At 56.5% G+C, this 27,771-nt stretch overlaps 2 protein-coding genes across 10 annotated transcripts; one reads left to right on the top strand and one right to left on the bottom strand.

Moving 5' to 3' along the window:
* The first annotated feature begins 151 nt into the window (after positions 1-151).
* Positions 152-6,918, top strand: TMT1B (thiol methyltransferase 1B). Of its 3 annotated transcripts, none has more exons than XM_087869090.1 (4): positions 152-1,053; positions 4,985-5,051; positions 5,327-5,649; positions 5,993-6,918. In XM_087869090.1, the coding sequence occupies exons 1-3, from the start codon at positions 556-558 to the stop codon at positions 5,404-5,406; spliced, it is 645 nt and encodes a 214-aa protein (XP_087725216.1). In that variant the 5' UTR covers positions 152-555; the 3' UTR covers positions 5,407-5,649; positions 5,993-6,918. The 3 variants fall into 3 exon arrangements, with proteins under 3 accessions (XP_087725216.1, XP_045645901.1, XP_087725215.1); XM_045789945.2 differs by adding an exon at positions 2,112-3,745 and having other exon boundaries at positions 156-1,053; positions 4,985-5,649; XM_087869089.1 differs by having other exon boundaries at positions 156-1,053; positions 2,112-5,649.
* ITGA7 (integrin subunit alpha 7) lies at positions 2,863-22,046 on the bottom strand. 7 transcript variants are annotated; one of them, XM_045789940.2, is made up of 27 exons: positions 21,620-22,045; positions 17,330-17,457; positions 17,150-17,229; positions 15,812-16,067; positions 15,248-15,325; positions 14,745-14,864; positions 13,700-13,907; positions 13,398-13,591; positions 12,941-13,029; positions 12,687-12,814; positions 12,491-12,586; positions 12,269-12,330; positions 11,953-12,122; positions 11,373-11,522; positions 10,612-10,727; positions 9,848-10,040; positions 9,688-9,768; positions 9,503-9,582; positions 9,285-9,359; positions 9,040-9,142; positions 8,314-8,490; positions 8,021-8,152; positions 6,073-6,186; positions 5,756-5,854; positions 5,542-5,667; positions 4,482-4,594; positions 3,437-3,576 (listed from the first exon to the last, which is right to left on the bottom strand). In XM_045789940.2, the coding sequence occupies exons 1-27, from the start codon at positions 21,823-21,825 to the stop codon at positions 3,516-3,518; spliced, it is 3,435 nt and encodes a 1,144-aa protein (XP_045645896.1). In that variant the 5' UTR covers positions 21,826-22,045; the 3' UTR covers positions 3,437-3,515. The 7 variants fall into 7 exon arrangements, with proteins under 7 accessions (XP_045645894.1, XP_045645900.1, XP_045645897.1 ...); XM_045789939.2 differs by lacking the exon at positions 3,437-3,576 and adding an exon at positions 3,705-3,843 and having other exon boundaries at positions 21,620-22,046; XM_045789938.2 differs by lacking the exon at positions 4,482-4,594 and having other exon boundaries at positions 2,863-3,576; positions 21,620-22,043.
* Between the last annotated feature and the right edge of the window lie 5,725 nt (positions 22,047-27,771).

Here is a 27,771-nt window from a genome sequence, read left to right as displayed (position 1 = left end):
AATCTCCCTCCTCCTTCTGACCAATCCGGCCTTACCCTGAATCCTCTGTGCTTGGCTTCTAACTGGGGCAAAGGCATGTTACAGTTTACAGAGCCCTGGGGGTGTGCCAAGGGAACCCAACCAGATTTTCCAGCTTGCATAACCTGAGCAGATCCCGGGGACAGAATGAGGCCAGCACATGCCCATGAGTCAGCTCTGTCCCAGCCTTTGGCCCCCATGAAGCTGCGATCTGAGACCTGTCCCCCTCCGCCCTTCCCACTCCTCTCTGAAATGCTCAGCACACCTCACCTTCAACTGACAGCACCCCAGAACTCAGGACACTAGCACCACCTGTTCCTTCACCCCACGTAGAACTATGGGGCCGTAGGACCTCTGCCCTCTGGAGGGATTCCATACACCCTCCCCACCCTGGCAAAGAGAAAGTTGTCAAGTAGGACACAGGGAACGAAGTCCTATCACAGGGGGAGGAGAGACTCCTGTCCGCGGTGAAGGAGAGAAAGAAGAGGCCAGTGCCCCAACGGCCCCAACGGAAGCAGGGCTCCGAGCCGCTGTGTCATGGGTGCCCTGGTCCGCCTCCTGCAGCTGCTGGTGCTGCTCCTGACGCTGCCCCTGCACCTGATGGCTCTGCTGGGCTGCTGGCGGCCCCTGTGCAAAATCTACTTCCCCTACTTCATGGCTCTGCTGACTGCCCAGTGCAACCGCAAGATGGAGAGGAAGAAGCGGGAGCTCTTTGGCCAGATCAAGGGCCTTATGGGAGCCTCCGGGAAGGTGGCCTTGCTGGAGCTGGGCTGCGGCACGGGTGCCAACTTCCAGTTCTACCCGGCAGGCTGCAGGGTCACGTGCCTGGACCCAAACCCCCACTTCGAGAGGTTCCTGACCAAGAGCATGGCTGAGAACAGGCAGGTCCAGTACGAGAAGTTTGTGGTGGCTGCCGGAGAGGACATGAAAGGGCTGGAGGATGGCTGCATGGATGTGGTGGTCAGCACCCTGGTGCTGTGCTCCGTGCAGAGCCCAAGGAGGGTCCTGCAGGAGGTCCAGAGAGTGCTGCGGCCGGTGAGCAGAGCCCACAGGGACGGGCAGGCGCGGGCCAGGCAGACGCAGCACAGGGAATTGGGTGTGTGAACACATCAGACACTGGTCCATCCCCACCTGCTGGTGAACAGTGAACATGACCGGGGCCTCGATGTGGCCGGATAGGGTGCTGTGGAAGCCCCACAGAACCACCTAACGCGGCGGTTGGGGGGGCAAGGTGGGGGAGACACCTAAGGAAGTGATGCTTACGTGGAGATCTGAGCGGACTAAGCAGGATGTGGAGGAGGGGGGAAAAATAAAAAAGGGTTCTAGATAGAGATATTAAAGGACATAGAATCCGTAAGATTTTGAACTGGGTGTGGAAAGGAGTTGAGGATGGGTTCCAGGTTTCTGGCATGAGTGACTGGTGGAGGGGAAGAGGGAGGGTAGAGGGAAGTGCCAGTTGCTGAAATGAGAGAAATCCATTTGGGACTTGTTAGGTCTGAGGTGCCGCTGAGACAGGCAGGCAGGAAACCCAGAGGCAGCAGGAAGTCAGAGAAAGATGCAGCCTGCACACAGAGACGTGAAAGTTACCAGCTTGTAGCTGGTAAATGCAGAGCACGGGGGGTGCGTGAGATCACCTAGAGAGGGTTCAGCAAGGAGAGAAGGGCGGAAGGAACCCCAGCATTAGTCACGAGTCACGTGCAAGGTTTTCCTGGGATGTGGGCCAAAGGATAAGGTGGGGTACATGCGTCTCAGTCTCGTAAGACAGGTCTCTGTATACAGTGAGATCTCTGCTCCTGTCTCTCCAGCTCCCCATCTGTCTGCCCTCGGCTGGCCTGTCCCTCTGGCCATCCTTTGACAATTGCTCACCAGTCACCCCCCCGGAAGGTTCTTCACATGCGTTTTTGAGTGGGAGGGTAGGAGCCAGGGGCTACAGAAACAGTCAGGAGCAGAGTGACGATGTGCTTCCTGACCCTGCTGACCAGCAACCCCCGCTTCGCCAAGAGGTTCCACCGGCACGGTCAGCAGGGCGGAGGTGAGGGGAGAGGAAGGTTGTGGAATGGAACAAAACAGTGACGCGAATTCTTTTATCCCAGGGAGGAGTGTTCTTATTCTGGGAGCATGTGGCTGAGCCCCGGGGAAGCTGGGCCTTCCTGTGGCAGCAAGTCCTAGAGCCCACCTGGAAACACATTGGGGATGGCTGCTGCCTCACCAGAGAGACCTGGAAGGATCTCGAGAGTGCCCAGTTCTCTCAACTCCAAATGGAACACCAGCCCCCTCCCTTCAAGTGGTTGCCAATTGGGCCCCACATCATGGGAAAGGCTGTGAAATAACCCTTCCCCAAGTCCTGCCTCCAGCCAGAGCAATCCCACCTACAGGCTAATCTGTCTTCTACTGAGAGGAATCTAGGCAGAGAAGCCGTTCCCCCGCCACCCCCTCTTCCTCCTTCCCCCGTCTCTGCCCCGGCTTCTAACTTCACTCCTTCCTTCCAAAGTGAAGAAGCTCTATTCCTCACCTGACCACAGGGAGGAAAGTGATGTCCTGTCATATCCTTGACTGAAAATTCCAAGACTGGGTCTCCCAGTTTTTGCCCACCCACTGCTAGGGCGTTTCCCTGTCGCTTGCCCTTGTTACCATAGTAAAGGTCCCCCTTCCCCTTCGTCTGAGACCACACCCATGTGCCTCCAGGAACTGGTCACAAAAGTCATGATACATGTGCCCCTGCTGGGCCCCCAGCCCTCCCTCCCACTACCACCTTTGTCCTGAGCTGTGGGGGTGCAGAGAGAAGCAGTCCTCTCCTGGAGACCCTGGATGGGGGGGAGCAGGACTCAGCAAAGAAGCCGGAGGTTTTGTCCTCAAATATTTTTTAATAAATAGGCAAAATCCACTAGATTGATGCAGCAAACTAAGGTCAGAGGGGAGGGGAACCAGGGAGGGAAGAGCCCCTGAGTCAGCAGCACAATCTCCTCCCCATCCCTCTGGTCTTAAGGCACTTTCAGGGGGACAGGTCCTTGGGGTCCTATTAAACAGGGTGAATGGGAGCGGGAGGGATCAAGGTCCTTTCTCCCACATTTGCGTCAGGACATCACAGCCCTTCTCCCCCTACCCCACAACCCTATTCCTGATTTACTGCCCTCATCTCACAGTATTCTAAGGGGAAGTCTTGGGGGGCGCTCCTTGAGGGGGTGGGGAGATGCCTATGTCCCTGGGGAAGCAGATCCTGTCACATGCTGATGAGACACCAGCAACCCACTCCACCCTCTTCACCCCAAGGACCCACGTCTGGGGAAAGGGTGGAGGGATCCACGGGCCAGGCTGGGACACAGGGAGCTAGGCAGTGCCTGACACGGGATGCCCGTCGGAGCCTGGCTCAGGGTGCCCATCAGCAGCCAGGATGGGGTGCGCGTCGGGGCCCTCCCGCCGGGGGCTGCCCCAGTTGTTCCTCAGGATGGTGCCTGTCTTCTCCTCCTTGAACTGCTGCCGGTCTTCCCGCGGGATCTTCACCGCGTGGTACTGGGGCACGGTGGCCTCGGGGTACCGCGCCCGCTTGAAGAATCCCATCTGCAAGGACCCCAGGCCAGACATGAGGAGCCTGTGGGGCTGAGGCCCCTGGAGCAGATGCCCAGCACAGCACAGCGCCTTGCATCCACCATCAGTGGACAGAAAGTACCGATTGCAGCAGAAAGGAGCTGCGTCGGACAGCATCCGGTGTGGTGTGCAGCCCCCACAGGTGCCACAGTTAATGCTGGGCCCCCAGGTCCTCACTGACAGCAAGAGAAAGACCAGGAGGGGCCAAAGGTGCGGGGCCAAGGACATCTCCCTTGGCTCCTGAAAGAGGGGGTTGAAGATGGAACAGCAGGACCCTGACCTCACCCAAGCTTTTTAAGAGACCCAATAGCATGCCCCAGAACACAAACGAGATCTGAGACCCAAAAATGGCTTCCTAGACCCCTGCGTACTCGGAATGACTTCTCTCAGGCCTCAGACACTCCCCGTGTACTCAAACAGCACTTTCCTGGGCGCAGGGCCCTGTCATCCATGAATACAGTGGCCTCACCCCTCCCTACGTCATGAACACGTTGGTCCTTCCATACCAAGGTGGAAATGTACCCCTTGCACACTCACACTCGGGACCACCCAAGGCTCCTACATGCTCAGACTGCACGCCATGTCCTTGCCCGTTCGTCTCTGCACACTCATGCCCACAGAAAAGCCATGCATGGCACCTTCCAGCACTCGCACATGCTCATACGGCGTGAGCCCGGCCACCCCTTTGCGCATGCCTCAGGCTGTGTGTACGCACCCTTACACGCTCACCCTTATCATTACCTCCCACCCGTTCCTAGAACTCACACCACCCTCGTGCAATCTCATTTCTTCACCCTGGTCCCGAGTGCTGGGGGCCCTACTCACACGTACACATCCACACTCACACACACACACACATGCACACACACAACATTTACCCCACAGTCCCTGGGCCCCCAGCTTCCACGGCCGAGGGCTGCACAGCCAGATGGGCCCGGTGATAGTTGGTGGGAAAAGATGAGCTCTGGCTGCTCCGATGGAAGAAGCCACACTGGGATGTCAAAGGAGGAGGAGAGCAAAAGAGGGGGAGGATGGGAAGACTCAGGAGGGATGGGGACCCTTATTTCTACTGTGTCCCCCTTCCAAGAAAGCAGGGAGCAGGGATTCTAGAAACAGTTTCACGAAGGTGTTGCCTCCCTGAAGACCGGCCAGGTTCCCAACGCTGTGGATGCTCATCCAGAGATCTGGTCCATTCATGACCCACATTTGCCAAACAGTGCGCTTGGTCTGCAGCTGGTCCGGGGATACTGGCGGCAGGTCTCCAGAGGGCCCCAAAGGCACACCTGGTCCCCATAGCCCAGACGTGGCGTGCAGTTCAGGGTTTGACGATGGCTGGTGGATGTGATTGCCTGTGCTGACATGTGCACTTGTGTGCTTTTAGGTAGAACCCAGACCCAATGGGATTCTGTCTACACTCTGCGTACAAAGACGGTTCCATGTAGAGCCTGGTATGTGGAAGCTCTGAGTTCAGTCCCAGAGGCCGCCCCTGGAGGCTGTTCTCCACGCCGTTGTGTCTTCTTGGTCACAGTTTCCTCCCCTGCCTTCCCTGCCTGCCCTGCCACACTCTCGTTAAGTCAGCCCCCACTTCCCCGCTTCCATGGCTCTGCCTCTCATGGTCGCACCCACCTCATCTCCCACATCCAGGTCCTATGACCCCACCTTCCTCTAAGCCACCTGCTCTCAAGCTTTCTCACCTGAACTCCCACGGCACTCTCTTGCCTAGTGCCTTCTGCCTGGTCCTTACTACACGGCTCGCCTCCCGCACTAGACTGTCAAACCCCAGAGGACAAGATCGGCATCTGACTTCTCTCGGAAACGTCCAGAGCCTGACAGAGTCCCTGGGACATACGAGCGTTCCGTGCAGATTGGCGGAAGAAAGGAGAGAGCGGGTGGGACAGAGAAGCCCGGCCCCAGCAGCCCCGCGTCCCCCAGCCTCACCTTCCACAGCAGCAGCACCAGCAGCGCCAGCACCAGCAGCCCGGCCAGCACGGCCAGGAGGATGACCCACCAGGGGACTCCCTCTGCCACCACGGCCACAGGGTCCAGGTAAACCATCACCGGGATCTGGGGAGCGAAGGGTTCGGGGAACAAGGGCTAGCGCAGAGGGAAAGAAGAGCTTCCCCGCCCCGACTTCCCCAGGCCCGCAGCTCACCACTGTGGAGGCGTCTCTGAGCAGCAAGTTCTTGATGGATGACTTCACCGTGATATTGGCTCGGACGATGACTTCCAGGGACTTCACAGCGGAGTACTCCTAAGGGAGCGGAGAAGGGCAACCTTCTCCTCAATGCCCCATGCCCCCCGCCCCAGCTCCCGAAATTAAGTGGAATGGTGCCCCACGCAGAGGGCATTTCTGCCTGTCTTGGGTTAAGAGTGTGCTGCATTTGGACAGGGAGAAGGCCCAAAGCACAGTGAGTCCCGCGGGGACTGCTGGGGAAGAAGACGCCAGCCCCACTGCCACGGTGCTCTTACCTCCAAGAAGGTGCTGTTCCAGAGGCGGCCCCAGACGTGCAGCACGGCGGCGCGGTCAAAGCTGTAGAGAGGGCAGCTGAACACCAGGCAGTTGGCAGTGCCCCGGGCACAGTCCTAGAGACCAGGACAGGCCGGGCTCTGAGCCACTTGGCCCCAGCCCACTGATCTTCCCCAGGGCCCAGCACCTTCACATATGTGCTCACACAGACACAGAATCTGCTCGGAGACTTCACTCCATCCCTCCATGAGCTCCCACACCTTGGACCCCCTATTGCCCTAGTTCCTCACTTACTTCTCTCCCATTTTCCTTACCCGACCTCAAACTCGCCTCCTCCAGGAAGTCTTCCCAAACTAACCCCATGGTCCAAAAGAGCAGCCTACCCCAAATCTGGTCACTCTGGCCTTGAAATGCACGAGGAGCAGGGAGGAGGTCTCTTACAGTGGCAACAGAGTAGCCTCCCCAGTTAAGGCTTATGTTATATAACAACGGTCCCGTTTACTGAGCACCTCCTATCTGCAAGGTACTTACTACAGCTGTCCTGCAAGGTGCCAATTATTATCATCCCCATTTTCCAAACTAGGAAATAAAGTTCAAAGAGGCCAGGTGTAGGGTGCCTGACTGTCTCAGTCTGTAGAGCATGTAACTCTTGACATCAGGGTCATGATTTCAAGCCCCATGTTGGCCAAAGAAATTACTTTTAAAGAGAGAGAGAGAGAGAGAGAGAGAGAGGCACCTGGCTGGCTCAGTCAGTGGAGCATGAGACTCTTGATCTTGGGGTTGTGAGTTCAAGAGCCACGTTGGGTGTCGAAATTACTTAAAAATAAACACTTAAAAAAAAAAAAAAAGAGGCCAGGGGCCCTGGCTCAGGTTACACAGCTAGCAAAGTTGGGAAGTGACAGAACAGATCTTTGAATCCAAGTCCATGTTGGACAAAGCCGCACTCCTATGCTAAGCCCAAACCCACTGAAGGAGGAGGAGTCCCCCAGCAGCTGCTGGGGGTCAGGGACCTAAGTCCTGCTCCTTCCAGGTCTGACCTACATCCATTTGGCCCAATCCCACCTGATGATCCAGTTTGCCTAAAAACTTTGTGTGCAGGACACTTTGTGTGCACCACACTTTGTGTGCAGGACAAGGGCTTTGAGAGCATTTGAATTCTTTGAATCCTCTTTTATTTTGCCCCTTTTGAGCAGCTCAAGAATCCTCGGTCAGTTTGTCTGAAAGCAATTTTAAGTAAAAGAATCAATTTCAAAGTTCTTATTAGAAAGGGAGTCCTTTCAGGGAAAATCAGTCACGTGGAAAAAGCAGGACAATACCCATCACAGGGAACCGACCATAATGCAAGCCCACGCTGCCTCCACGTGCCTTCGAGTTGCCTCCTGCCATGCCCTCCAGGAGCAGGGAAGCTGAGGGCCCCCGTGAGGGACAGGGTGTGACAGTGGAGCTCCCTTCCAGACAGACGACGCCAGGCCTGGCCCGACTGTTCACATCCCCCTGCCAGCGGTCTCTCTGACTCCTTCTATTTACCCTTCCACACCTGGGTTTCTGCCTCCTGGCAACCAGGCCAAATGCCCCCCACTCTGCCCCTTCCACACTCACTGCCCACACGTCCTGCAAGGGATGAGCACAGAGCACGTGCTCACTGGCTCAATACATCCACTTAACAAAACTACGCAAAACAAGTACTTGTGTGGTAACTGGCTGCAGGCCAAGGGCCCTCTCCAGGTGAATACTTAGTGGTCAGAGAGGGACCCGAGGTGTCAGCCGCTGCTTCGCGGTGGTGATAGAAACGGTCTTGTCAACTCGCTCCAGGTGGGTGACCGTGACGCCTTTCAACAGGCCAGCCTCCTGGACACCCAGCACCTGGAAGCTCCACGTCCCTCACATCCTGTCACATCACCAACAGCCCCGCCCCTCCCTGGGACTGTCCCGCGATGGCCCCGCCCTCACCAGGGTGATGTTTCTCTTCTTCTCCGCGGAGGCCACCGGCCACCAGGATGTGCTGGGCTCCGGCTGCTCAGGATCCTTCTCTGGCTCCGGCTGCCCCAGTTCCCGCCGCCTCCTGTCCCTGCTGTCCACATCCTGAGTGCAGGGAGCGGGCACAGTGAGCGTCCCTCCGACACAGCAATCCTGAGATGGCCTCTCCTCCCCACTGCCTTCCCCCGGGCCCCCACAGCCTCCCACAGCCCCCACGACGTCCTTCCCAAAGTCTAACCCCCCTGACCGCCCTGCCTAAGCCTCACCAGTTGGAGGATGTTGGGCCTCGGGGAGCACAGCCCCTTCTGCCCAGGTGCCTGCCCAGCCTCCAGCTCCACCCGCATGGGGTACAGCAGCCACTTCCCGTTGGCAATCTCATGGGGCCACATGATGTTGAGGAAGGCAGAGCCCAGCGTGTTCAGCGACTGGCCTTGGTTGGAGACCTGCGGGCAGAAGGGAGTGTGAAGGGAGGGCCCTCGGTTTCTAAATGGGCCCTAAATCTGCAGAGACAGAGGGGACAAGGGCTGAGGGGAAGGCTTCAGGAAGCAGAGTTTCAACAAAGACTTGGGATCCTAGACCCCACCAGACATCATTCTCTGCCTACCCCAAAACTAGGAAGGCCTGGAGATGCTCCTGCAAGGGTGGGGAGGCCCCAGTCAAGCAAGGGCAGAGTTCTAAGGAGACACATCAGCCCTCTCCCACTGTCCCCATCCCCCAGCTAAAGCCCCTGGCAGAAAAGCCTCCCTGGACCCTCAGGGCCTACCCAGACCAACAGGTAAGATGTCCATGCAGGGATGACCAGGAAATGGTCACCCGAGGCCCCAACACAAACACCTGCCCACAGTCAAGGTCCAGGAGTGAACAGAGGCCTTGAACTCACTGGACCATCAAGCCACCACAGGGTAGAAGAACCACAGCCTTGGGACATGTCTCAGCCTCTCTCTGTGCCAAGAAGGGAGGGGCCTGACCAGGGGCCTCCCCAGAACACTTACCGTGACCTCATACTTGACCTTGCTGCCTATATCCCGCTCAGACTTCATGGCGCTCTCGCCGCGCACCACACCCGAGAAGAAGAGCTGCTGGGGAATGGCCACCCTGGCGTGGGAGGGTCAGAACAGAGGGTTGAGGAGGCCCGGGGCCTGGCTGACTGGAGGGTCAAGAGGCAGAGCCCAGGCCAGGGCTTCGGAGGAGCCATGCCCACCGCTGCAGCCCATGCGTCCATTCGGACAGAGCTTACCCTGTGATGGACAGCGGCAGCTCAATGAAGACACGTGCTCGCACAGAGATGGGCTGAAGCTCCTGCTTGCTGATCCTGCCGTGTAGACAGGAGCACCCGTGGGCGATGGGGCACAGGCGCCACCCCAAGGGCTCAGATGAGGATGGCAGCGCCCCATCCAAGTGGACATCAACCCAGCAGCCCCCACCCTCACCACCCCCTGGCCCCACCAGGCTCACGTGGCCAACAGCAGCTCCACTTCCAGCTCTGTGGTCTCAATAGTGATCCCTGAGGTGCCGAGGGTGAGGTAAAAGGTGACCTAGGCCCAGAGTGGAGAGCGACACGAGTCGGGGAAGGCTGGGGGCCGGAGGGCGGTCAGGGCTTAGAGAGGCACTCGGACAGGGGTAAGGGCTGACATGCCAACCTGGGCACCTCTCTTCATGGGGTTCCCCAGCTCACACTCGACATGGGAGGCATTCTCATTGGACAGACAGAGCGGCTTCTCCTGCAGTGGGGAGAGGAGGAGAAGTCAGTCTGGGTTCCCGGCCTCCGAGACCCCGCCCCACCCTGCCACAGGCCCTCACCGCGGGGTCCAGGGCTCGGACTCCTGAGTAGTGCAGAGAGGCGGGGAGGGTGACCAGAAGCTGGGCTTCATGAGCATCGTCCCCATCGGCCTGGGGCCGGGCCGGATCCGAGGGCAGGTTGGTGACCGTCAGCTCCAGGCCGATGACTGGCTGCCCACTCAGGGCAAACAGGGCTGTCGTCCCATCTGCATCCCTGGAAGTCAGATCCCAGTCACACTAAATCTGAGCACCTTCCCCTGCCTGTCCTCTCTTGCCTCCTCCCCACCCGGTGCATGCTGCCTGCCCCACTCCCTGGTCTCTCCTCCCACGGGCTCCCCCACATCGCCCTGCCCACCATTCAAGCCTCAGGTCTTCCCACACTCAAGAGAACAGGCCAGGGAGCCAGGAGACGCTGTTCCGGTCCAAGCTCCCCTACTTACTCACTCGGGGCAAGTAACCTAAGCTCTCTAGGCCCCCGTTCCCCACGCATAAAGGAGCTAATAATAACTCCTACCTCCCTGGGTTGGGAAGACGCAGCAGTGCGCTGTGCGTGAACTGTGTAGTACTCTCTGTCTTGTGAAGGCGTGTTACTCCTTGCCAGGAGAGCCTCTGCGGCCCCAGCACTGGCCCTCATCGTCTGAATTACCAGCCTCCGCCCTCCGTCTGCAGGCTCAGCCCCTCCCTCGGCCTGGCCCCCTTGCGGCGGCTTGCTTTTCTTCCTTGGACTCTGGCCTTCCCACCCCCCCACCCTCCGCCCCCCACCACCACCCCCTTGCCCCCCTCACATGGGCAGAGGCTGGAAGTCCGTGTCGCTGACCCGGGCACAGAAGCGGGCTTGGACCAGCTGCAGATTGCTCTGACAGATCTTGTCTTCACCACAGCCTTGCTTCAGGAAGTGGATCTGGGGAGACATTTGAGGGAAGGGTCATTCGTAGGGGTGAGGCAGGAGGTGACTGTGTCTCCGAGGCGCACAGTCGGGCAGAGGATCACAAGATTAAGCAACGTGGGTTCAACTCTCAGATCTGCTGCTGATCCGCTGCGTGATACTGAGCTGGTCCCTGAACCCCCCTGAGCCACGTCCTCCTCAGTAAAACGAGCAAGCCAAGAGGCTGAGGTTGAGGCCAGCAGGCCAGCCCGCAGCGAGACCACACCTCCCCAGCCCCCCTTGCTGTAACCAATTCCGGATTTAGAATGTGAAGAGAAGGGAAGGGCATCGCTTCCAGACCCACCGGGAGAGCCATACAAGGAGCTTCATGCCCCCCTTCCAGCTGACAGGGAGGAAGGCCCCATCTCAAGATGGCAGACCCCATCAGCTGGGGCTCCTGAATGAATGCGTGGAATGGAGGGCCAGTGTCCCCTCTAGGAACACAGGATCGCTTGAGCCACTTTCCATTTTGTGGTCTACTTGTCACAGCACCTGGAGACATGAGGAACTGCTGCGGTAGCGTGTGAGTTTTGGAGGCTATGAACGCTTGTCACTGTGAGAGCTGATGATCGTTACTCCTTCCAGCTCCTTCTCCTGAGCTAAACCAGGATCTGCACTCGCCTCTGTCCGCTGGGTGCTGGGCTGGTGAGCATTGAGGATGGGGGCCACAGGGGGCAGCCCCTGGCCAGGAGCCTGTCGCCGGAGCCGTGGGGTCTGGAGAGTGTAGGACAGGGTCACCACAATGGGCCGAAGCTTGTCTTTGACATTCTCCTGGGAAGAGGAAAGATGGACATGGATACTAGAACAATCCTCAGGCCCCAGAAAGACCTAGGACAGATTCTGAAACCTGGCAAGAAGCTTGAGGAGATGAAGAGAGAGAGGTAGAGACCAGAGTGAGGGAGAGGGAGAGCGACTGGGGTGGAAGAGGGAGGAGACCAGGATCTAGGGCTTTGAGGACCAGGTGTGACAAGGGAACCTGCCATTTCCATCTCCAGGGAGGACAGGACTTGTACTCTGGACACAGAAGGTAGAAGACACAAGAAGGCAGCAGGTGAGGAAGAGGTCAGCCCATAAGACAGGCTTCCCAAAAGTTGAGATCAAAGAATGAGGTGTGAACATGTTGGACAAGAAGCTGAAAGGAATCAAAGAAAAGAAACCATGCAATGACAGTGACCCTCAGAGGCCAACGGGTCAGGCCCACCTGTAGCTGGAACATGGTGTCTCCACAGACTCGGTCATGCTGGTGCTTCAGCCACACGGTGCCTGAGGCCTGGTGCTTGGGGTCATCTGGGCCACGGCTCAGGAAGGTCACACGGGGGACCTGGCCCCGGAGCCTCCTGTCTGTGTCTCCATCTAACACATAATCCAGGGCTGTGGCATGTGGAGAGAAGAGAGGAGCCCGTGAGCTGAGGAACTGCTCTAATCTGACCCTGTCTCTGAGATGCCCTTCTCTCCACCTCGGAGAGACCCACCCTGAAACCCAGTGGAGCGGGAAAGGGGAGGGGGACCTCACTCACCCACAATAGGGCTGTAGCTGCTGGGGGTTGCAATATAGCTGAGACAGACCCTCAAGTCCACACTGCGGGGGCAAGAGTAGCTCCTGAGCCAGGCAAGGCTGAGGGGCCAACGCCTCGCGCCTGCCCCCCGCCCCAGGGCCCAGCCCACACTGGGCGGAGAAAGGGAGAATGGGGGAAAGTGGACCCTGAAATGTCCCTGCCTCCCCTTGGGTCCCATCTCACCAGACCGAGTGGCCAGCAGCACAGTTAGGCTGCCCTAGGTCGATGGCTCGGGGAGCAATGAAGACCTCATGGGAGACATGAAGGACGGGTCTGGCCCTGGGGAATGGGGAGCCGAGCACACGCGTGAGACTCTGAGGCAGGGAAAGAACGGGGCTGGCCTCGGGGAGGGAGACGCAGAGGCGAGGGAGGAGCTCACCTAAAGAGCACCGCGGTGTCATCCAGGGAGCCAACCAGGAGGTCCGGGTAACGGTTCCCATCCACATCCAGGCCGCCCGAAAGGGAGTAGCCGAAGCTCTTCATGCCCACGGCCTCACCCTCCAGCACCTGCGGGACCGGACCGTCAGCTCCGCACACCACCACCCCCAGCTCCGCCCCTGCCCTCTGCTTTTGTGCCCCCTGACTCCCCCCACGCCCACTGCCCCCACACCTCATCCCAACGAACCCCCTCACCTGGGAAGGTTTGATGACAACCCCCAGGCTGCTCCCATGGTAGATAAAGACTTTCCCATCCCCATCAAAGGGAGCCCCCACAGCAATATCTGTGGGTATGGGAAAAAGGTAATCAGGCTAGGGTGGGGCGAGGGGGGGTGTGGTCATCCAGACCCCAACTTTCCCTCAGTCACTCAGTTCCGTATAATATGTTTTCTATTTTACTGAGAGGCTACTAAGTCCCAGGCACCTTACACTCATCATTTTTAAGCCTCTTAGCTACTCTCTGCAGATATTACCAGCTCAGAAAGCTTACTTGACCCAAGTCACAAAGCTGGTAAATGGTAAAGCTCAGATGCCAACCCAGGTTGCCTCTCTCCCAGAGCCCTCAGAAGGCCTCCCCCTGGACCTCTGAGGCACTTCCCCATCCCTGCCTCTGCCCCTTCTTCCCCCGAGGCTTCCCAGTTCCCAGTCACACCTGCAAAGCCATCTTGGTTGATGTCCCCCAAGACAGCCAGGCTGATCCCGAACATGGAGTCAGGAGAGCCACAGATCCGGAGAGGGGACACCCCAGCCCAGTGACCCCCCTGGTTCATGTACACATACACGGCACCCCCCAGCTCTTCTTGGCGCTCAAAGAAGTAGGGGGCACCCACTACCAGGTCTGTCCAGCTACGGAGAGAGGGAAACAGTCAGTGTGGCTCCCTCCCCAGCCACGGGGGTCAGAAAGATGCCAGAGGCCCAGCCTCCCTCAGGCTCCATTCCCGTGTCCACTCTCACCCATCATTGTTGAGATCAGCCACAGCCAGTGAGTAGCCAAAGCCAGAGGTCAGGCGCTCCCCAGACAGCATCACTTCGGGCACCAGGCGGCTGGCACTGTCTTTGCGCAGAATGACCACAGCACCCTTGTGGTTGGCACGGGGGGCCCCTGCCACAAAGCTCAGCTCCTCTGCACGCACCAGACCCTTCCCCGAGTCAATGGAGAAACCTGGGTGGGGTGACTTTCCAATGAGCCCTCCCCGAAAGACTCAGGAGCCAAGGTGTGCCCAGGCTCCTCCCACTCTGCCCCCTCCTCACAGGTCTGGAGCCAAAAGGTACAGGTGCCCTCCAAGTTATCACACCACAGCTGGACTGCTCTGCCTCCCCCTCCAGAGGCCTGGCAGCCCTCCCACACCCAGAGACTGGAGTTTGGCACAAGAAGTGCGATGAGGTCAGCCTCGGGGACTGGGGAAGAAAGAGAAAGGCAGTGGCTAGGAAGGCCAGCCAGCTGGGCAAGAGCAGAGCAGGGCACTACGCCTAGGACCCCCAGGGAGCTGCTCTCCCCTCTGCATACCCAGGAGGCTCCAGCCCCATCTAATGCAACTTCTTTGCCCCCACTCCCACCATGCTGGCAGGGAAAAGAAGTCTTCGTGTGGATAGTGGGGAGAGAAGGGGGAGTGGGAAAGAACTTGATTCACCCAAACATCTCCCAGGCCTGGCTTCCTCCCCCTTCACAGAGGGTTACAAACAAGACAATGAGAGGGACTTACCAACAAGGACAGACTTTTCTCTGGCATGTGCCCACCATCCATCCCTCAAAGAAAGTCCCACTAGAGCTCTACCCTCCTTCTTTCCCAGTACAGTCTCAGCCCACCTGGTTCTTCCTCCATGGAGAATCCCGCTCACAGCCCCCTAGGCCATCCCCCTCGGGGCATCTTCATCTTCTTTGAAATTTGGGCCCTATGTGTATTTCCCTGGGTGTGTGTTGGTGAGGGCAGGGCAGGAGAGGAGGGGAGGCCAAGCCAAGCCCCCAGGGCCCAGGGGGACATGGTGGGAGCTTACAAACCTAAGTAGCTATTCAGGGCCAAGTCTCCGGCTGGTCCTGGGAGCCGGTCAGCGGGGTCCAAAGTTTTATACACCAGCTGGTCAGGGTCTGAGCTATCAATGTTGGTCACAAAGAGCAACCCTGCGGGGGGCAGGTGGGGGGAGACACCAGGGAAGGGACATCCAGAGGAGGGGCCACAGAGTGGGGAGACAGAGCCAAACATAAAGGCAAGAAGGAGGAGGTAGAAGAGGAAGAGGGAGAGAAAGAATATGAGAGAGACAAAGAGACCAGAGAGATAAGAATCAGAGACAGGAAGACAGAGAGAGAAAGGGTGAGAGCCAGAGCCAGAGCCAGAGCCAGAGACAGAGACAGAGACAGAGACAGAGACAGAAGGGTGGGGGCATGGAGAGGGAGGACAAGAGAAAGGAGCAGAGGGTTAGAGCAGCTCCGGGCCAGGGAGGGGTCCCTACCAAAGTAGCTGTTGGCAGGGACCGGGATGAGGCGGGGGTCCTGCTCCTTCTCACCCCCCGCCTCGTAGGGCCCGTCGTCCAGGTGTGCCAGGTCCGCTGAGCCCTGCGCACAGAGCTCCACCCTGGCGGTGCCTGCAAGGACAGACCTGTTAGTGCCCGGGGCAGGGAGCGAGGACCACCCTCAGGCCAGAGGCCGGTGAGACAGGCAAACAGGGAAGCCCCTCCTCTCCTTTGCAGCCCTACTTCTACCCCTCCCCCAGCCTAAGCTTCCGGGCCCACAGGCTCGCCACCCCACTCACCGAGTGTCAGCGCAGCCAGCGGCAGCGTGCGGAGACGGGAATGGGAGTGATGAGGTGGGGCTGAAGTGTTGGAGCGAGTGGAACAGCCGTGCGTGTGGGGGCTCATGCCAGCATGGTGGGGAACACTCCGCCATTCGAAGGAGAGGGGACACCCCCATTTGTGTGCGTGGCTGGCATGATGGGGGTGGAAGACGTGGCGGTGCCCCGGGCGACATGGCAGGGAACGTGTGGGCATGCTTGGCCACGTGCTGCCCCAATCCCATCTCTGAGGGTAGAGGACATTTCGGTTCCCTTCTCCCCTCCCCGAGGAGTGACTCACCCTTCCAGTTGTAGGTTCCCGGGGCCCCAAAGAGGAGGTAGTGGCTGTCGGGGGAGAAGGCAGCAGCCGTGCCCTGCTGGCAGAACCCAAACTGTTCGTGGCCCTGAGGGCGCCCCTCACAGAACTTCCACTCCCCACCATCCAGCTCATCACGGATGGCCAGGTCTTGGCTTAGCACAAAGCAGCGACCAATCACATCCCTGGTCTCCAGGATCTGGTCTACTCGCTGCCGAGCCTCGTACCGGTGCGCGCAGGTCTGCGGGAGGAAACGACACGGGGTCATCCCCCGTGTGGGCCAGTCACGGCTGGAGCCACGCAGCCCACAAGCAGACGTGTGGCAAGCACACAGACACACACATCACGGCACCACCACCCAGCCCGGTGTGAGGCAACATCCACACACCAGTCCCACCTGCACTCACTCCCTTGCGCTGGCAGGAAGAAGCCTTGCTCCACAGTCTGCTCGGGCACCCAGGCCCCAGCACGCAGCACGCCCTATGTGCCCGTCCCCGACGTGCCAAGCTCGTCCTGTCTCTGGACCTCTGCAAGTGCCACCACTTTGCCTGTGAGGAACTTCCTCCCCTCTCCACTCCAGCAGCATTGTTTCTTCTTGACAGGCTGGCTGAGCTCTACCTCCACTACCCCGGCAGGAGTCTTCTCTCCACGCCTCCTTGGGACTTTCACATACTGGGGACGGTACCGCTCAGTAACATTAATCACATCCTGGGGCGCCTGGGTGGCTCAGTGGGTTCAGCGTCTGCCTTCGGCTCAGGTCATGACCTCGGGGTTGTGAGATCGAGTCCCGCATCAGGCTCCCTGCTCAGCGGGGAGACTGCTCCCCCTCCACCCTGCTCATGCTCTCTCTCTCACTATCTCTCTCTCTCTCAAATAAATAAAAATTTCAAAAATTAAAGAAAAACATTAACCATATTCTGCCCCACGGTGACTCAGATTATTAGTTGTGTTTGCACGTGTTCATGATGATACAGAGGGAAACAGACACAGAAAAACAGAGAACGAGAGTCTCCAGAACACTGCGGCAGGCTTCTTGAGCCACGGATGGGGCTTTTCCGTCTTTACGTTTCCTCTCTCAGTAACCAGCACAATGCCTGACGCTTTAAAGATTCTCAGTAAGAGTCACAAATGGACAGATGGATGCTTAGATGGTTTTAAATTTATGAGGACAGGCACCACGTCTTATACCTTTGATCCTGGGTATCAGGCCATCATACCACACACGCCCACCTGTGTTCTGTAAGCACGCCTGTGCGCGTGCACACACCACAGACACGTGCACACACCCCACCCTTGCATACAGTCACAAGAAGTGGTACTCACGACAATCTTGCCCCCGGGTCCCTGGCTCCGAACACTGACTCCCAACCACTGGTTCTCCTTGCTCTCCTTCTGCACATCAGCTGGAGGCAGGACAGTGGGAATGAGGAGAGGGAAGAGGAGGCCGAGTCCTCTCCTCCCCGTCCTGTGCCATACCCCCCCCGACCCTGCAGGGGTCCACACCTCCGTGGTCAATGTCCACTCTGTAGCAGTCAGTCTCTTCCAGGCTTAGGGGGCAAGCGAAGAGGCCTCCGGTGCGATTCGCCTGCTGCCCAGGCAGAGCCAGGGCCTGCGGAGCTCCCACCAGCAGCCTGCACAGCGGGCAGGGGCAAGAGTTAGCAGCCAGAGCGCTGTGCCTCCCCAGCACTGCCCAGACCTGACCCCTCAGAACCAAGCGGATGTCGAAGAACTTAGGAGGACGGCCGGGAGTCAGTTTCCCCGAGACCTGGCGACTCGGCCGTGCAAGCGTTACATTACATGTGCACATACTATCCACATGCACCGTAGACACGCACACGCACACACACACACACATGTGCGCTAGCACGCCAAACCAAGCGGCCTGGCCAGCGTAGCTGGTTTGAAAGAACCGCCTGTTCCCAGCACCTGTTCCTGACCAGGCTTTCCCTACCCACTTCCTGGCCCCATCCCCAAGCTCTGCCCTCCTCCTCAAACCCAGTCCAGTTGGAACCCTCCCAGAAATGCCAAGAATGCTGAGAGCCAAAGTAACAGGGGCCCAGACTGGCACCACGAGGTGGCCCAGGGACCAGCTTCAGAGGCCTGGCAAGGGGCTAGATATGGGCCTGTCCCCCAACCCTTCATCAGGGACCCATCAGAGACCCCATCCCCCACAACACTGCCAGCCCGGGATTCTATCAGTCACTCTAGCTGGCATGGAGGTAGGGCAAGTTTCTCATCTGTCCCCAATCTTGCCCCCATTTTCTGCCCATACCCTGAATCCCCTTCCCCATGGTTCCCTCTCCTCCCCACATCCATGATTTTCCCCATTCCTCCCACCCTCCCTGCCCCCACCCTCTCCTCTCTCCTACCTCCCCCTCAGACACTTTCCCAGCTACAACTTTCTTGGCAGGACAATTTTCCATGATCACAGCCAAGGCTTCTTCCCCAGGGAAGGACTGTGCTGGGAATTGAGGCTGCCTGGGTCCCCTGGGGCTGATCTCCGGGCCAGGAGTGAAGGAAGGGGTAAGGTGAGGTGACTGGCACCCAGCTGACTACGAGGATCTCTCTTCGCAGAAGGAAAGACTCAGGAGCGCAAGCAGGGCAAACCTCAAGGCTTCTCTCCCACACTCTTTGCCTCCCTCTCCGTTGCTGGGGGACAAGGCTCGAAGTTGTGTCAGGCAATATTGCAGACAGGCATCGATGGGGCACTGTGCCAGTTCTGAGGGGGAGGGGAGGGCACGGAGCCACTCTCCCTTCCCACAGCTCTGGTCTCTTAGCAGCTGTCATCCCGCGTCAGAGCCAGTGTCCAGAGAGAGGAGCGGGTGGGGAGGGGCAAGGAAGAGGGCATGCGTTTGGCATTCATTAGCAACTATGTGCTGAGAACCTATCATCTGCCTCGGCCTGTGGCCGGCACTCGTGAGACAAGGACGTAATATTATTATTCTGCACCTACGACGGGTCAGGCCCTAAGCTAGATGCCAGGGACGTGAGGAACGAACGTCGGCCTGCTCCAGATATCGGGCTAGGCAACTCACAAGCCTTCTCTCGTTTAAGCTTCACGACAATCCTATGTGAGGATTCTTTTCTTGTCTTTTGGATGAGGAAACTCACTGAGACACATTAAGTAGGATGCTGGAATTCAAATCCACACCCGCTTAATTCCAAAACCCATGCGTTTTCCACCATACCCGACGACTGGCTGTCTCCAGAACGCTGAGACAGAGCCCTCCAGAAAAAGAACAGGAGGAAAGGGAGGGGAGGATACCCCCCAGAAAAGGAAACCAGGTGGGATGGCCAACCTTCAGACAAGTCCGCAGCATCCCCCCACCTCCAAACTCAGAGACGGCCGTCTCCTGGAGGACTGGGGTCTCTTACCAGTGTCTCAGCAGGTCACCACACAGCTAAGCACCAGGAGAAGCTAATATCAGTGTCCAGTGCTCACATCTCCCCTAGAGGTCCAGAGTAGGGGGAACGGGGAGGGAAGGGGTCCACATGGAGGAAAGAAGCTGGTGCGCGTACGTATGGCCAGCCTCACTCTCAGTGGAGAACGGACCAGCCCACCCTTCCTGGAACAAGAGTTCCCACATGCAGCCTCTCCAGTCCCTCCACCTCTGCCCCAGCCACACACTTTTCTGGCTTCATCCCACCGTCCCCAGCCACGCCAGGCGTCTGGGTGGAACAGGAGCCACAGCTACTGCCACTGCAGGCAAAAGCAAGAACATGTTGGCAGTTGGGGGCAGAGGGACTCCCTGGGAGCCTGACTAAGTGGAAGCAAAGGAGTAGCCCCCTACCACCACACCTCTCAATTCTGCACACACTCCCGGGCTCTCACCCGAGGCCTGCCCTCCCGGACTCTCAATCTGGGTGGCCCTCTGGGGAGGGTGCTTGGCCCGAAGGCTGACTCAACCAGGGTGATCTAGCCAAGCCTTTGGGTCCAGGCTTGAGGAAGGCACTAAAGCTCTTCTCTAGCTCTGTGGAGCACGCTACAGGAATAACAGCGCTAACACTTTCATAGCACTCCCTCTGGGCCTTGCACTATTCTAAAGGTTTTATATATACTAAGAATTCTTCAACCCCACAACAACTCCCTCTGGTAGTACTACTGTTTAACCCCGTTTTACAGTTGAAAGATATAAATGAACCTGAAGCCACAGGACAAAGAAGGTTAGACTTCAAAGACTCCTCCAGGGGCAAAAGTGAAAGACATCAAAACAGGTGAGGCCTTTCCATCAGTGGATGCTGGTGAAGGCGACCTGCAACTCAAAAGCTAGGGACTGAGCAAGGACCTGGTCTCTCACATGCCACCAGGCAGCAGAGCACCCCTTGCGAGAGCTAAAGCAGGGTTAGGCAGTCGGGCTCCTCCAGGAAGGCCCCGAGCTTGGCTCTGGGAGACTGAATCAGGGGCCACCTTCAGAGAGGAGGGGGAAATAACAAGAGACCAAGCTATTAAAAATAACCTAGAATTTGCCTGGAAATAGCTCAGAGAGTTCAGCATGTCCTAAAAAGGCCTCCAGTCCTGGAACTCTGGCAGATGGGGGAAGAAGGGAGGGAGGGAGACAGAGATGAGGTAGGAAGCGGATAGAAGGCTGAAAAAGAGATGAAGTCAGTTGCTTTCTATCTCTCCCAAAGTTTGTGGGACCACTGACCATGCTCCCTGATGACAGGGATAATGGAAGAAAAAAGATTAGAGCCAGCCCCTCCTCCTCAAGCAGGGGAAGAGAAATAAGCTCCTGTCCCTACCCTCTGCCCCCAAGCCAATAGTATCGGGGAGAAGACAATCCCAGTGGACGGCATTGATCCCAGTAATGGACACTTAGTGTGGCTTAGGCACCAGTCTAGGAAAGAAAAGCCCCCTGGCAGGAGGGGGTGGGAAGCTTTCTTCCCCTTGTCTCTCTCTTTAAAATCATACATGTAGCTGGAGCCAATAGCACAGGAAACATGACAGACACAGACCCCACACATATGTGTCCATCTCCCAAGAGTCCTGAGCTGATTAGAAAATAACTAGAATTATCCTCTGACCCTCACTCCTCCCTGCTTCCCCCCACTGCTGAGATTCCTAGACCTGGAAATTTCCTGAGGTGGAGGAAGGGGAACAACCTGGCCAGCATCCCTCCTGGATGTCTCTCTCTCTTGCTGCTGCTGCTGCTGCTGCTGCTGCTGCTGCTGCTGCTGCTGCTGCTGCTGCTGCTGCTGGGGCTGCCGCTGCTACAACTTTTGGGGCTCTGTTTCCTGCCAATCTATCATCAAACCATCTAGTACAGGTTGCCATACCCTCCCAGGTCCTCTTCCAACCTTCCCGTGGTCTCGAGCCACAGAATTAAATGGCAGGGCTCTCCTGGCCTCCAGTGTCCTACTGTCTTCATTCCACCCCATGGCAATGCTCTGACGGGAAGTTATTTCTGGAGTCTACCCTCCATCCCATGGTGTCTTCAACCTCTCTGTCCTTTCCCTCTCCTCCTGCCCTAAGCAGAGACAAGATGTCCAGTCCCCCTTCCTGAGGGAATCCAGCCCTCTAAAGGAGGGGAGTCACAGACCCTGGGACTGAAGCAAGGACGCAAGTTGGGGGAAACCTGCCAAGGCAAGAACCTCACTCTCCAACTTCTCCCCAAAGCAAGACCCCGGGTCTCAGGCCCTGAGGGTACGTCAAGACAGATAAGGCAAGGCTGAAGTATGGGATAGCTGGGCATAGCCTGAGTCGTCGTGGGTTTGGAAGACTGAGAGATGGGATGAGGGGTTGGGGGGAAATCTGTGGTTCGGGCACGGGTACTCTGGGCGGGTGCGGTGACTCACCAGCTCTGGGGTCGGGGCTGCAACTGCCGGTGCAGAGCCACCGAGAAGCCGAAGAGGCTACCCGGCTCGCCCTCCTTGCGCAGGGCGCCCATCACGTCCAGATTGAAGGCGACAGCCCGCGGGGCGAGCAGTCCGGCCAGCAGGGAGCCAAGAAGGTAACAAATCCCGGGGGCGCCCCGAGAAACACCGCCCGGAGTCCCGGCCATGCGGCGAACCCCGGGCACGCTCCCCACGAGCGAAAGAAAACTCGCTCGCGCCCGGAGCCGCAGGTCTCCCACAGCGGGTCTCTGGTCTCGAGTGTCGCAGGTCTTTCAAGTGTCTCGCAATCTCTCTCCTCGCCAGCCGTCTCCCGCCGGCCCTCTGCCCCAGCACCCGCTAGGACAACTGCAGCAGCCGCAGCCCTGGCGAGCGCTCGGGCTCCTGCCTCCGCTCCAGGGGCACCGCCCCGGCCCCGCCCTCGGCCCCGCCCCTCCCTCGCGCTGCAGGTGGAGGCTTCGCGGCGTCGCAAAGGGATGTCCAAGCTGGCGACTCCGGGTGGGAACGGGCCTTGCTCGCCAGGATCCCCACCCCGGCTTCGGCCCCGCCCCCGCCTGCGCGCTCCAGCGCTTCTCCCTACTCCTGCCCAGGCCCGCGAGTGGTGGGGCGGCGCCTGGGAATGGGGAGGGAGAGAGAAGTACAGATAGAAAGGGACCGAAAAAAAGAAAGGACGGTAAGAAATGAGAAGTGCTTGAGGCTAAAGGAGTCTGGGAAGAGAGATGCAGACGGGGAGATGAAAGGGCAGGGTCCTGTGTGGACCTTTGGTGCTGCCTTCTCTCCATGGTCACGTAGAGCGCCTAGCATGCTGTTCGAATCAAACCACATCCCACCCCATCCCATCCCATCCCCAGAGCCCAGCAGTGACGACGGCTTTGCTAGCCACACCGTCAGCATTGAGGAGAACTGAGGAAAAGACAGAAGCAAGAGGAGAGAGAGAAACTCAGCAGGTCCGGGGAGAAGAGCAAAGGAGGCAGGTAGAAAGAAAACAGAGAAAAGAGATGGAGAAAGAAGGGCAAGAGTTTGATCAATAAGGAATGGTTTGGGGGGAAGGGGGGTTCCTGGCTGCCTCAGTCCGTACAGCATGGGACTCTTGCTCTCGGGATGGTGAGTTCCAGCCCCACCTTGGGAACAGCGCTTACAAAAAAAGGGGGGGTGGAATTAAGGGAGAAAAAATTACCGAGGATGATTGATAGAGGAAGAGGAAATTAATTAAGCTGGGGAAAAGGGAGTGGGGGGGGTCAAAGAAGGGCAACGGCAAAGATGAAAAAGATTGGACCCAAGAGGCAGAGAGATGGAAACGATGTCTTCGGCTCTTAGACCCCCTCCCTGAACTGTCCGTTTCCCACCCTCTGACGGGAAAGGATTGGAGAAGGCCGCGACCCGGGCTGGTCCAGGCGGGGATCTGGGTGGGGCTTCGCAAGGATCTCCACAGGGACCCGCAAGCCTGTCTCTCTTCCTCTCCCTTCCCCCAGGCTGAAGCAAAGGGAGGGGAGACATTTTCCAACCCTCTGCTATTTATAACTCCAATCCAGAAACGGGGCCAGGAGGAGAGATAGGAAATAATTTGGCACAACTGGAACCTCCCTTGCTCCCACCTCCTCTAGTGTATATCCAGCTGTCCATCTTTCCCTTCCCTCTCACTACTGTTTTTTTCTCATCCCAAACTCTATTTTTGTCCCCTTTCTTGCTTCTATCACATGGAACCCTCCTCCAAAGATTTCTCAGTGTCTCTAATGTTGTCTTTGTCCCTCCAACTCTATCCTATCCTTAAGATTTTCTCTTCTCATGCGGTGTCTTGCCAGTGTGGTCAGTAGAGCATGCAACTCTTAATCTCAGGGTCATAAGGTTGAGCCCCACATTGGGTGGCGAGATTACTTAAATATGAACTGTTTTTAAAAAATATTTTCTCTTCTCCCTCCCTTCCTTAAAAGCCCCAAAGCGCCCTACCCAATTTCTCTTCCCACGCTCCCTTTGTCTCTCTTATTTCTTTTTCCAAAATTATACTTTTAAAAACAAACAGAAAGGTAGGCTCTCACTCTGCTGACCCTGGGACAATCCTTGCCCTGGGTAAGTTACTATACATTTGAAGATTTGGGCCTCCGTTTTTGCAACACTACACTGGAGACATGCCCTCCAGGGGACTAGCACACCTCTAACTCGGGGCTATCGAGGAAGCACATGTGCTACCAACAAGCCAGCACCAGGATCCTTTTATTATCCCCCAAATCTGCCCTCTCTGTCCCTTTTCTATTCAGAGCCCCAGACAGTAGAGCTGATATGAGAAGGCAGAGTAGTAAAATCAGTATGGAACCCAGGACTCCTGATTCTGAGCCGAGATGTCCAACCAGGGTCAAATGCCTTTACAGACCCAGCTGCCTTCCTCTCTGCACCTGCAGCTTCTGCCTCCCTTCGTCTTCACCAAGCTGGCTCCTGCTAAATCCAAGGCTGAAATCAGATGCCAAGAATCTGCTTCTGACCTCCTCTGCCCAAATACTTGAGAAGTCATCTCACCCGCCACAGGAGGAAGGAGCAGGAAAAAGAGAGAGAGAGGCTGCCCAAAATTAGCCTGGCTATAAATAGTGGGGCAAGGAGGGCGGGGGATGTAAGAGTCCTAGACCAGTAAATTTAGACATGTCAATTTTCCCTAAAGGAGAAGTGAGACCAGATTGTTGGAATGGGGAACAATGTTGTAGGTGAAAGAGGGGTGCAGAATGAAGAAGTTGAGGGATCTGGAGAATGAAGCTCAATGTTTGAATAAACAACCTGCCAAGAACTTCTTGTATTTGAGTCAAGAGTTTGGAAATTCATGAAATTAAAACCAATTAAAACTATAGAGATGGGGCGCCTGGGTGGCTCAATTGGTTAAGCGTCTGCCTTCGGCTCAGGTCATGATCCCAGGGTCCTGGGATCGAGCCCCACATTGGGCTCCCCACTCAGCAGAGAGCCTACTTCTCCCTCTCCCTCTGCTGCTCCCCCTGCTTGTTCTCTTTCTCTCTCTCTTTCTGTCAAATGAATAAATAAAATTTTAGGAAAAAAAACTATAGAGATGACAAACAGATTAGTGATTGCCAGGAGACAGGGATGAGAGGAGGTGAGTATAAAAAGATAGCACATTACAGGGGCGCCTGGGTGGCACAGTGGTTAAGCGTCTGCCTTCGGCTCAGGGCGTGATCCTCGCGTTATGGGATCGAGCCCCACATCAGGCTCCTCCGCTATGAGCCTGCTTCTTCCTCTCCTACCCCCCCTGCTTGTGTTCCCTCTCTCGCTGGCTGTCTCTATCTCTGTCAAATAAATAAATAAAATCTTAAAAAAAAAAAAAAAGATAGCACATTACACCTGAAACTAACATAACATCGTGTGTTAATTATACTTCAAAAATAAATAAATAGGGGTGCCTGGGTGGCCCAGTTTGTTAAGTGTCTGCCTTCAGCTCAGGTCATGATCCCGGGATCCTGGGATCCAGCCCCAAATCTGGGCTCCCTGCTCCGCAGGGAGTCTGCTTCTCCCTCTCCCTGTGCCCCTCTCCCCCGGCTTGTGCTCACTCTCTCTCTCAAATAAATAAATAAAATCTTTTAAAAAATAAGATAAATAAATAAATGCCAAAAAAAAAAAAGATAAAGACAACACGGGAAGCTCCTTTGTGGTAATGAAGAGATCTGTATCTTGATTTTGGTGATAGTTATTCAAATCTATACACAGGATAAAACTGCTTAGAACTACCCACGCGCGCGCACCCTGACACACACGAACGAATGCACGTAGAACACTGATGAAAACTGAATAAGGCCTGTAAGCTAGTGACCAGTGTCCTTATGTCAGCTTCTGGATTTGATACTGTGCTACAGTCCTATCAGATGTCACCAGTGAGGGAAGCTGGGTGAAGGGTACACAGGACTCCATGTACTATTTTTGCAACTTCCTCTGAGTCTGTAACTATTTCAAAATAATTTTAAAAATTGATTAATGTCCAGGCCCAGCAAAGGCTTCAGCCCTATCCAAGTGGAAGCTGAGTCTTTCTCCAGCCCCTTCCCCCTCTAACAACCTTCTTTGCCTCCATCTGGGATCCCTGTTTTTCGGCTTCCCCAGATTACACATTTTCCAGCTGCTGCCTCTAGCTTACAAGCAAACACTTCCAGAACACATCGCAGGGTTAACTTCTCCCTCCACCTCATCTGGCAGCAGAGCCTTGGAGCATATGTCCCAGGGTCAGCCTCTTCCTCCCCAACACACACAACATGAGGACTTTCTCACCCCACCCACCTCTCCAGCACTGTAATCCTTCTGCCTGCCTCCAAATTCTGGCTGTAGCCAAAGCTTGAACTGCGGGAGTGGCTGGGAGAGAGAGAATATAAATGTGATTGAGAGGAATCGCTGGAGAAATGACTTGACTGCTCTCGTCTTTGAGGATCCAAGGGAAACCCATGCATTTTCTGGAGAAGGACTGGGAGGTCACTTCCCACAGGGAGCCATTTAGACTGTCTTGAGGGCCCCTTTTCTTTGAGCACTGGCTTCAGGCCAACATTTGGAACTTGGCCACACCACCAACAGCAACCCCCTCTTGAAACCCAGCCAGGCTTCCCAGTATGAGAAGCCTTCTCCACTCACTCCATGTTCTCCTTCGGTCCTCACCCAACCCTTAACAACTCAGCTGCTTCCGGCCCTAGTGTTTGGCCAAGGCGTTCAGTTTAGAGCTTGCTAAGTAAAGCTAACTCAGAAAGAGACCTCAAAAGAACAAGGAAATGAGTGGGGGAGGAAAGGAGCATGGAGTTGCATTCATTCATTCTAAGAGAAAATAATCGGGGCGGGGGGAGTGTACGGAGATGCAGGCAGAAAGAGATTTCAAATGTCAAGAGTCATTCTCCAGAGACTCATGCAACTTGTGTCCATCTCAACCAAAGGCGGGTGGGGAGCTGAGCTTCAACTCAGCAGAAACTGAAGTTACACAGTGAGCAGCAGAAGCCTAGAAAAAGAGCATCTGGAGGATGACTCTGGAGAGATCAGCTGGGGTCCCCAGACAGAGGTACCCATGTCCTCTGCCCAGCTCTAGGGCAAAGGAACAGCCAGTGTGTGAGGAGGGGGGCAGGGCTGATGTCTGCAGATTCCTGGCAGTCTCTCTACTGATTGTGAAAATGTCAGGCAGTTGTGCCAGTGGGGTGAGGGTAATACAGGATGGGCTGGCACTCTCCCTGAGTCAGCCTAATCTTAACATTCACAAACTCACCACCAAAACCCCCAACACCAACCCCCCTCATTAGCCCCTGCCCTCTGTTTCACATCCCCAAGGATCCATTTTCTGGTACCCCCTCCAAGCCCTGCTCTTCTCTCCCAGGCCCCACGGCTCAGGGAGTGAGGCACCCAGCATCTTCGAATGTGCTTCTATTTTGCTTGCTCACTGCAGTGGGAAGCTGGAGCCAAGCGGGGGTTGGGGCAAGGACTGGACTAGGCTGCCCAGTGATGCTCTCACTCTTCCCGCTTCTATTGATCAACCCCTCACTGGAGCAGAGCTTCTTCCCAAACACTCCTCCCCTACCAGGATTCCCTTCAACTGTGCCCACAAGCTAGAAGGGCATAGTGACGAGACACAGAGCCTCCCCTCCTGGGGTCTGCCCCATGGTTTGCGCAGCATAGGGCAGTGGTTACACCCAGGCTCTGGAGTCAGACAGCCTGGGTTTGTATCCTAGCCCCACCACTTATCAGCTCTATTACTCAACTGCTCTGTACCTCAGATTCCCCATCTGAAAATTGAGGGCAACCATAATTCACACCATAGTTCTAGGGATTAAATGAATGAATACGTGTGAAGTGTTTGGCCCATGGTAAGTACGCAGGAAATGTTGGAAAAAATAAGTTCTAGTACACATATAAGCATAGACATATACATATGCAGTATCCAACAGTTTTATTCAGAATTTTTATCCTGGTGGCATTTAACGTTCTGCTTTATGCTACCACTTAACCATTTCATTCACTAATCCTTTCACCGTTGCACACCTCCCAGGATTTATGATGCTACTCTGCAAATAGTTGAATGACTCAATCGGTAATCCTCAACTCTTTCTCAGAAAATTCAAGAAAGTTTTATTCTAAATCAGCACCTGTTTCTCTTCCCCGTAAGT

Source organism: Ursus americanus, chromosome 17 (genome assembly GCF_024610735.1).
Source record: "Ursus americanus isolate L20-20 chromosome 17, mUrsAme1.1.p, whole genome shotgun sequence".
In the NCBI taxonomy this organism is placed as follows: domain Eukaryota; kingdom Metazoa; phylum Chordata; class Mammalia; order Carnivora; family Ursidae; genus Ursus; species Ursus americanus.
This window is presented reverse-complemented; position numbering and strand designations above follow the sequence as displayed.

Bases quoted from the DNA above. Each gene is read 5' to 3' on its own strand.
- TMT1B (XM_045789945.2), top strand. From the start codon at position 556: ATGGGTGCCCTGGTCCGCCTCCTGCAGCTGCTGGTGCTGCTCCTGACG. The intron at 1,054-2,111 runs GTGAGCAGAGCC...CTTTTATCCCAG, and splicing joins TCCAGAGAGTGCTGCGGCCG to GGAGGAGTGTTCTTATTCTG.
- ITGA7 (XM_045789944.2), bottom strand. From the start codon at position 21,825: ATGGCCGGGACTCCGGGCGGTGTTTCTCGGGGCGCCCCCGGGATTTGT. The intron at 17,458-21,619 runs GTGAGTCACCGC...CCCGCTGTGCAG, and splicing joins CAGCCCCGACCCCAGAGCTG to GCTGCTGGTGGGAGCTCCGC. The intron at 8,491-9,039 runs GTAAGTGTTCTG...TTCTGCCCGCAG, and splicing joins AGGTCAAGTATGAGGTCACG to GTCTCCAACCAAGGCCAGTC.